At 44.9% G+C, this 10,070-nt stretch overlaps 1 protein-coding gene across 1 annotated transcript in view; it reads right to left on the reverse strand.

Moving 5' to 3' along the window:
• Positions 1-2,864: 2,864 nt before the first annotated feature.
• The window catches only part of PLA2G12A (phospholipase A2 group XIIA), a 15,884-nt gene continuing 8,678 nt past the window's right edge, over positions 2,865-10,070 (reverse strand). Inside the window, exons 3-4 of the mRNA XM_018569936.1 lie at positions 8,349-8,514; positions 2,865-3,056 (exon numbers count right to left, since the gene is read on the reverse strand). Coding sequence (XP_018425438.1) covers positions 2,938-3,056; positions 8,349-8,514 — 285 coding nt within the window. The 3' untranslated portion in view covers positions 2,865-2,937. The remainder of the gene's footprint in view (positions 3,057-8,348; positions 8,515-10,070) is intronic.

Genomic DNA, 10,070 nt, shown 5'->3' on the forward strand with positions numbered 1-10,070 from the left:
ATCATTACACGCTGCCCAGCTTCCTGATTGGCCGGGAAGCAGGCTCCATGCTCCTTCGTCACTCGTGTAATGACTCGCCGTCCAGCTTCCGGATTGGTCGGGAAGCTGGCCAATCAGGAAGCCGGGCGGCGAATCATTACCCACCCCCTGGCCTTCTGATTGGCCAGAAAGCCGACTCCATGCTTCCTCGTCACCTGGTGAAACAGCTGGCTCTGTCTCTAGATAGGCAGAGCAGCTGTCAGTCACGCAGCTGGGCGGATCCCGGGAAAATTGTCGGGATCTGCTTCAGCTGCGGCGCCTCAGTATACCGCGAGCAGCAGCTCGCGGTATACTGCAGCGTCCCAGTATACTGCGAGCTACAGCTCACAGTATACTGAGCCTAGGGTGACGGGAGGACGCTAGTTTGTGTCCTCCCGTTACCCTAAGGAGAACTATGGGGAAATGACTTAACCCCATAGTTCTCCTTTAAAGAAGAACTCCTGGTAGAAGTGGAGGCTGCAGGGATTGGTTTAGCAGGCAGGCTGGAAGGACCAGTCTTAAGATTTGCATGACAGCCTTGAGCATTTTCAGGTCCAAAATGGAGCAAATGCACTCTTTTGCGTTGGCTACGGGGAACAGGTTTAAGTAGGAACCTTGAAACCTTTCGTTTTTCTGGAAAGGAACAATGACTCTTGAAGAGGAGCTGTGCTAGAGCAGAGTGGTCTGCTAATCTTTGTAGGGATGTTGGTAGATGAGACAGCTTGTCTTGTTTTCTGGCTATTGTTGGTTTTGTCATAATCACTGAAAATGATTGTCATATAGAGCAGAGGGATAGAAACTAGGGATGCACCAATGCCGATACCGAGTATTTGGGCGAGTACTTGTACTCGCCCAAATGCTCCCAATGCCTATCCCGATACCGGAACTTCCAGTGTCAGGAAGCCTGGTGGCAAATCATTACACGCTGCCCAGCTTCCTGATTGGCCGGGAAGCAGGCTCCATGCTCCTTCGTCACTCGTGTAATGACTCGCCGTCCAGCTTCCGGATTGGTCGGGAAGCTGGCCAATCAGGAAGCCGGGCGGCGAATCATTACCCACCCCCTGGCCTTCTGATTGGCCAGAAAGCCGACTCCATGCTTCCTCGTCACCTGGTGAAGAGGGAGCATGGTGACATTACACGCCGCCCGGCTTCCCGGCTAATCAGGAAGCTGGGCAGCGAGCCATTACACGCCACACGGCTTCCTTAAATGGGAATTCTGGTATCAGTATTCGGTATTCAAACCGAAAAAAAAAATATCGGTACTAGATACTGAAAAAACGGTATCAGTGCATCCCTAATAGAAACTCTGGGTATAGGTGTCAAATACCTTAGCTATGCCACATTCCTTATTCTTTAATTATATCTACAACTTATCTGTACTGTGAACTGTACATTTTTAACAGGAATTCTTTGAAACCTGAAAATCATTTCAACAGTTGAGTTTGTACACAGAAAAAAAAGTTAAGAAAGACTGACAAAGTATTAGCTGTAACCTGCTCCATGTTTAGTTTTGAAATTGGAAGAAGGAGTCGCACCAGGAGCGTGCAACACTGAACTTTACCCACTTGAAGACCGCGGTGTTAAACCCCCTTCCAGTCCAGGCCATTTTTCAGTATTCATCGCTGATGTACTTTGACTGACATTTATTCATTCATGCAACATGTACCAAAATGAATTTTATATAATTTTTTTTGGGGGGGGCAGATAAAGCTTTCTTTTGGTGATATTTAATCATCACTGGGGTTTTCATTTTTTTTACTATATAATGAAAAAAGGACCGTAAAGTTATATTATGTTTTCAGTTTACTGATAACAGTGATTGATGGCCCTAGAATTATTGCTTGCACTGCAAAGTTTCCAGGGATATGTAAATGTGTGGCACAATCGTCGTTTGTGCACTTTAAAAAACTTTGTGTTATTAAAAGCTTTTTTTATGTGACTTTAAAAAATTTTTACTTTTTTTTTTTCCACCTAACTTTATTGAGTTATAGATATATTTACACAGATACAGCGGCATGTCCTGTTTATTGAAACATCAGGGGGCTATTAGACCCTTAATGTCACCTAGAAACCCCCAAAGAAGTTGATTAAGCAGAGATCTTCTTCATCAGTTTCTTCTCAGGCTACAGTATCTAGAAAAATTACATGTACTGCTTCTTCCTCTCACATGTCAGTCCTGCTGTACAGGGGATGCAAAGGAGCCAATACCAAGCCAAATGTAGGTAATAACATCGCTTGCATTAAAGAAAATACATTTAATATATGTTGTAATAATTACAGAACTGCATTACTTTGTGCTTATATCTGCCTTGAGTTCAGCTTTAAACCAAATGTATTATAAGGTACAGTAAATTATACATAGAACGACAAATAAACAAGATACACTAACGCTATACATTACACAATAACAAAAGTTCATCCTGAGAGTTGAAAACATGAATTGAATTAAAGTGCATGGTTTATTATGTCCTTCACATTTTCCCAATGAAATGTCAAAAATTAAAAGGCACAGATTTATCAAGACGCAGCATTAAAAAGGGAAACCTGTAGGTTTGTACAGAACAAAGCAAGATTGTACATTCCAAACAGATAAGCAGAAGCTTTCCTGAGATACTAAGGCGGGCAGTAAAAGGGTAAAAGTTGTCTGATCAGTCCATGAAATATAGTAAAATGTGTCGTGTACCTGGCTCCATCTGAAATAATATGGCTACAATCAAAAACCATAAAACTGCCCTTCTTTATATAGAAAATCCTATTAAATAAGAATAATCCAATTAGCAAATTGATCATAAACACAAGCCATCGACAGCTTAAACAAAAAATGTGCTTCTTTTGAAATCTAAAATGCATTGAAATGCACTTAGACAAATGTTCCAGATCCAGGTTTATTACTGCAATAAATATCCAGTAGTCCTGCTTTCAAAGATCTATCTTCTCTTCATAGGGGCAGATGCAAGCAGCTCGTTGGCTTTCCATGAAGGGTTTGCATCCCAAATGTATGACGGCATCAAACAGGAGTTCTACTGTTGATTCACAAGCTAAAAGAAAAGACAGAAATATTACTACAAATAATAAGAAAGTGCAACAAGAATGTAAACACAAATCGGTATAGTAAGCATAATAATAAAAAAAAACACAACCATTTGTAGGCACAGTACTTATACACATGCAAAAAAGTAAAATAAGGAGAAGGTATCCACTGAGGAAGCACTCCCTTTGTGAGCACAAAGGTTGTCTAACATGCTAGAAAAAAAAAAAACTACATCCGATTTAGGAAAATTCAATTTTTCCCATACAAGAAGGCACAATTCCTTCAATGATGACATTTCCAGTGCATTATCGAATGTTTAAGGCATATTCAAATCCTGTGTACCTCTGTGCTGTGTTTATGTTACTATGGCAGTATCTAGAGCAGCTATTCTCAACCTTTTTTCAGTCATGGCACCCTTTAAAAGCATGCAAAATCTTGAGGCACCCCAGTCTAAAATGTGTGGTTTCCCAAAATCTATACCAGATCTTATCCTAGATGGGGTCTAGTATAGATGTTAAGGGGGGGTTGACGTGGAGTTCCTCTGTTTTCCAGCTCCCTCGTCAACTCCTCCCATGCTCACCTCCGGGACTTCTCTACAGTCTCTCCCATCCTCTGGTACTCTTTACCCCAATCTGTCCGTCTATCTCCCACTCTGACTGCCTTTAGGCGATCACTCAACTCTTCAGGGCAGCCTATCCCACCTCAAACTAACCACTGAACTATCACATTTTCAAACAATTCATCCCCACACAGCTACCTCCTCATGTATCACTTGTCCCTCCCTTTTAGATTGTAAGCCCTCAGGGGCAGGGTCCTCCTTCCCATCTTGTTTTGAATTGTATTGTGATTGTAATGTCTTCCTTATATTGTAAAACACTGAGCAAACTATTGGCTCTATATAAATCCTGTATAATATTATTAATAATAATAATAATAATAATCTAGCCGTCTCTAGCTTCATGTTAGTATAAAAAGAGTGTTTAAATCAGTGGACAGCCTAGAAACAAATAGAAGATCAGCAATTTCAGCTTACATGCTTCTCAGATGCAGAAGTAATTCTTACTTGCAGTTCATTGAAATATCCCTCAAGATGTATTCAGCTAACAGATGTACAAAAAAGAGAGCATAACATTTGTGAAGGGGGACGCTAAATTATCTCCTTCTGGTACCTCTAGGTTTCTATTTGATTCAAAATAGATTTATTTGATCAATGATTTGCACTTTAACCCCTTCGTGACTGACGACGTACAGTGTACGTCGCCAGCATCGGGGCTGTTTAAACAGACTCCCGGTGACTTTTGCCGCCGGGAGTCTGTTTAAACTTGTAGAGCCGACTGTCGGCTTTACAACAGAAGCGATCCTGGCGACTTACCTGTTGCCAGATCGCTTCTGCGTCCCGAAGAAGCGATCCCGTGCTTCCCGGGCTCCGTTGCCCCTCCTACGGGCCCGGGACCGGCGATCTTTGTGTCCGCGGGGAGCTGGGGAGGAGGTCGACGAACTTCCGTTCATCGATCCCCTCCCCGTTCTATGGGACCGGGAGCGATGCAGATTGCATCACTTCCGGTCCCTGGGCTGTCAGTTCTGGGCTCCTGACATAAAAATTTTCAACTACCACCATTTTATTCTATAGGGTCTTGGCATTCAGAAAATATATAATGTTGGGGGGTTTTACGTCATTTTCAGGCCTAAAATGTGGAATATAGCATGGGTGCAAAAAATGAAAAAAGGGCCTCAGTCATGAAGGGGTTAAACGATTTGAGGTTATATGTGATATACACAAAAAGTTTAGTATTGGGACTAGGGATGCACCGATACCAGTTTTTCGGTATCGAGTACGAGTGCCGATATTTCTTTTTTCGGTACTCGCCGATATCGAGTACCGGTGTCTTGTGCCCCGATTATCAGGAAGTCGGTTGGTGGATCATGACCCGCCGCCTGGCTTCCTGATTGCCTGTGAAGCTGGTGTTCTAGTGAAAGAACACCGGCTTCTGGGCATGCCTGGCTTCCTAGCAACAAGTGAAGCCGGCTTCCCAGCCGATAAGGAAGCCGGGTGGCACATCATGACCCGCTTTCCGACTTCTTGACTGGCTAGGAGGGCTGGCTTCAGTTGTTTCTAAGCAGTGTGGCTTCCTAACCAACCAGAAAGCCGGGCGGCACGTCATTACCCGCCTTCTGCCTTCCTGATTGGCAGTTTATATTCTCTCTGTAATGAATGGTAGTGAGTTTCTGGGAGTTTGCCATTTAATTTCTCCATTCTCAGATATAGATTTCTTTAGAATCCTTCATTACATTCTTTTATTTGATATTTTGTCAGTCTGCATTCATGGGAGCTTTGGATGGATAAGTTGTTGCAGCCCGCATGGTTTGGAGTGTTCCTTGTTAGCCAGTAGGGCTTTATGGTGGTATGAGTTGGGGCTGTTGATGTTTAGGTGGTCCCAGAATGATAGTGCCCTCTTTTGTACTGGAAGCAGTAAACAGAATCTGCCCAGCTCAGCCCGGCAAGCATTGTTAGAGGTACTCCGATGGACTTGGAGGCAGTGCTTGCAGAATTCCAGATGGAATATTTCTGTTTGGCTGGTGTCCCATCTGGGTTGGTCTGAATAGGTGATGGTGCCCCATACTTCACTGCCATAAAGGAGGATTGGGGTGATGACACTATCAAAGATTTTAAGCCAGACTCTTACAGGTGGTTTTAGTTTTTAGAGTCGTCTCCTGATGGCATAGAAGGTTCTACATGTCTGGTCTCTTATGGCCTCGATGGCTGGTTTGAAACCTCCTGTTTGATTCATTTCTAGGCCTAGGTATGTGTAACTGTTGGATGCATCAAGAGTGCAGTTGTTTAGTGTGAAGAAAGAACTCTTGGTTTTTGTGTTCTTCCTTTGGAAAACCATGACTTTTGTTTTCTTTTGGTTGATGGGTAGTGCCCATGCAGCACAGTATTTCTCCAGCACTTCCAGGCTGTTTTGCAGACCTCTTTCTGTTGGTGACAGTAATAGGAGGCCATCTGAATACAACAGGAGCTTCGCCTCGGTGTCAAGTAGAGCTAGTCCTGGTGCTGAGGAGGATTCTAGAGCTTCAGCCAGTTCATTGATGTAAATGTTGAAGAGTGTTGTACTTAAGCTGCAGCCCTGTCTAACTCTTGATGACTTGATAACTCTTTAGCTCTTGATGACGTCATATGTTTTCCCTCCTATTCCTCTCTCCAGTAGTTTGAGGAACAGGCCTGGGTGCCACACTGAGTCAAAGGCCTTCGTAAAGTCCACAAAACAGGGAAAATATTTGCCATGTTTTGTATTGTGGACATGGTTGTTAAGACCAGCGTTTTTCAACCACTGTGCCGCGGCACACTAGGGTAGTTAAGACTGTGCAGGGTGTAGATGTGATCTGTAGTGTAATGGTTTGGCATGAACCCTGCTTGGCTTCTGCTGAGGACATTATGCTGTGTCAGGAAGGTGAGGATTCTTTTGTTCAGAATACTATTGAACAATTTTCCCAGCGTGCTCCTGACACATATCCCTCTGTAGTTGGCTGGATCATACTGGTCTCCACTCTTATGGATGGGTGTTACGAGGCCATGGTTCCATACTTGAGGGTAGTACCCCACACTCAGGACCAGGTTGAAGACTTTACATATTGAGGCATGTACATCTGGAGAACTGTGTTTAATCATCTGTAGAAGGGTTCCATCCATCCCGCTGGTTTTTTTTACTTCGCAGATCTGGAATTTTCTCTGCTACTTCTTGGAGTGTAATGGGTGTATCTAACGGGTTTTGGAAATCCTTGATTTTATCCTCTATTTCATTCAGTCTTCTGATGATGTGGTCTTGTTCCACAGTTAGCTCCTGTTTGGGAATGTCTTTGTACAGGCTCTTGAAGTAGTTGAGACAGATGTTGCCATTTTGGATGTGGAGGTTGTTTTTCTTAGATCCTGAGCCTATTTGATTCCAGGTTTGTCAGAAAGAGTTTTCCTGAAGAGCCTCTTCCAGTTGTTGGAGATTTTTGGAGGTGAAGTTTTGTTTTTTCTTTTTGAGGATTTGTTTGTAACTTGTCTGTAGGACGCCATGAGCGATCCTCAGGTCGGGATTGTCAGGGTCTCTGTTTTTTATTTGAGACTGTTTGTAGGTTGTTTCTTAGTGTCCTGAATTCTATGTCAAACCATTTATTGGGTTGTTTATTGGATGGTTTCATGTAGTTGACTTTTTTTTAATGTTGGATGTCTCTGCGGTGGTGTTTAGTATTTTGGGGAGGTCCTTTGCTGCTCGGTTCCCCACTTGGGGACTTAATACATAGGTGTTGTTTTGTAAGTTGGCTAGCTGCTCTTTGATGTCGGGTCTGTTGATTACCTCTCTGTAGGTTATGCTAGACTGTCTGGTCCAAGGGGGGGAATACTTCACATCTTCCTCCCACGAGCAATTGCTTGCACTCCAAAGCATCTGTTCGGCATCTTCCCAATGAAACACGTTACACTCCCCTTCATCAAACACACCAGGGCCATTGGTCCGCCCACACGCCCGCCCCCTGCCTCTCTATAGGCTGTTTTTTCCACACCCAGTATTGAACCCTTCCCTCTCTTCCCTTTAAAAAGTTTCCCCGCCATCTCTTCCCCCTCCCTGGCTTGAAAAAGAAGTGAGTTACTTCGAAACGCGTAGCCTCGTTTTCCTCGCTCCACACAGACCCAGCCTCCGCCAGCCTCGTGCCTCTTAGTTCTGCCAGCACTGGACACACATTGATTGTTCCAGTTTAGCCTAATACCATCACGCTGGCACCCTAACGACGGCCGCAACATCGCATTATCAACAGCCGCCGGCTTCTCCCCCCCTTCCCCCTCAGCCAGTTTGATGCCCGTGAGTTCCATCTGTTCTGGATACAGAAAATTCTTTGTAGCCAATAGGTGCTTGTGATTCATCCTGTGCCCAGTTCCATGTTTCCAGCAAGATTTGTATGTCGATGTTGTGCAGTCTATGTTTGAAGTCTGGATCATATACTTTGGAGCCAAAGGCTGATCAAATTCAGACCCTGAATGTTCCAGCTACTGATTGTTGGTAATGTCATTTTGTGCTGTTATACCTTGTAATTTTTATTAATTTTTGTTAATTAGCAAGTCCCAGAGTATTGCTGGGCTTGTGCGGAGAGGATAAAGAGCTCCAGTGTATATGACCATCATGAGTCAAAAGCAATTCTGTGACAGCCTGTATGATCTTTATAAGGCCTGGAGGTGACTTCCATTGTCAGGCATTGCTGTGCGTATATGCGGTTCACTTCATTTCAACCAGAAGAAAATATAACAGGAGCTACTTACCTTTCACAGTCTCTGCAATACCCAGGGTCCTCTGTACATCTCTACATATTTTGGATAGGCAGCTCTGGAACTGCTCATCACACTCATTCTTCAGGCTGCCACATGTGTCATAGCAGCGGTCATGCTGATTGCAGCACTTTGTCATAGAGGGTATGCCAACATCAAACTGGGAAGACAGAAGAAGTGTTACCCATTACAACTATGCAACACATTTAGGCTGAACAAAACTTAGGGAAGATAAAAAATACACTTGGAAGGGCTCACAATTTTCTAAACCATGGTTATGTAGGAGTAAGAAGTTAAAGTGACACTAAACTCAGGAGATAAATCTTTAATGGAATTTTAAGTCACATCCCCCCCCCATGCTGCTTTAAGAACTTACCTTAACCCCTTCGTGACTGACGACGTACAGTGTACGTCGCCAGCATCGGGGCTGTTTAAACAGACTACAAAGTCCGCGTTCCAATGCGTTCGGCCTCTAGAAAGCAAACCCACCGGCTCCCTGTGTTCAGGGGCGAGAGGGGGCATAGCGATGCACTGAAGTCAATGGCACCGCAGCCATGTCCCCTGCCCGCACCCGGAACACAGGCACATTAGTGTCTGCTTTCCGGTCCAGTGCGACCGGCAAAAATAGTGCTTGCAGATCGCACTGCGGGCCGGGGGCGAGGCTGCGGTGCCATTGAATTCAATGCACCGCCACAACCCCCTCCCGCCCCTGAACGCAGGGAGCCGGCCTGCGTTCCAGAGGCCAAACACTGGAACGTGGACTTTGTGGTGTGAACTGGCCCTAAATGAAGCCTCTTGGTTTAATTCTACTTTAACTGTTCTACATTTTCACTTAGGGGTGTACTCACTTTTGTTGCCAGCTGTTTAGACATTAATGGCTGTGTGTTGAGTTATTTTGAGGGGACAGCAAATTAGGGCTGCAACTAATCGACATAATCGATTATTGAAAAAGTTGTCAACTTTTTCAATCATCGATTAATCGGCTTCCGATTGGTTGGCCCTGTTCACGGCTCCACACACACTGCGCGCCACACCTCCTCCCCACCTCACGCTCGCCGCTGCCAGATCTGCCCGCATCCACACGCCGCACCTCCTCCCCGCTCATCGCCCGCCCAAATTCACAATCGGCACAGGGACGCGGGGAGAAGTAGTAAGGAGGAGCAGGTGTGGGCGGATGACAGCTGCAGACCCCCGTCACGCCCTCTGCTCCGTCCCCATCTCATTCAAAGCTTCGTCCCCGCTCCGTCACGGCACCACGCCCCTCGCTCCGTCACGCCCTCTGCTCTGTCCCCATCTCATTCAACGCTTAGTCCCCGCTCCGTCCCCGCTTGCCCGGCGCCCGGAACTACATGTCCCGGGCGTCGGGCGATACGAATTCCACACCCTTGCTGTATGTATAATGTATTGCTGGGATTTGTTGTACTCCTATATAGCTGGTGGTATTCTGCATTGCGCTGTATAGAGGACTACAAATCAAGGAATAATACATTGTACAGCGCAATGCGGAATACCCCCAGCTATAGAGTACAACAAATCCCAGCAATAATACATTATACAGTGGTGCAATGCCTAATACCTCTCGCTATAGAGGACTACAACACCTAGCAATACTACATTATACAGCGCAATGCAGAATACCGCCAGCTATAATGTACTATTGCTGGGATTTGTTGTATTCCTCTATAGCCGGTGCCATTCTGCATTCATTGCTGTATA

The sequence above is a fragment of the Nanorana parkeri genome, unplaced genomic scaffold (genome assembly GCF_000935625.1).
Source record: "Nanorana parkeri isolate BGI_ZX_2015 unplaced genomic scaffold, ASM93562v1 scaffold36, whole genome shotgun sequence".
In the NCBI taxonomy this organism is placed as follows: domain Eukaryota; kingdom Metazoa; phylum Chordata; class Amphibia; order Anura; family Dicroglossidae; genus Nanorana; species Nanorana parkeri.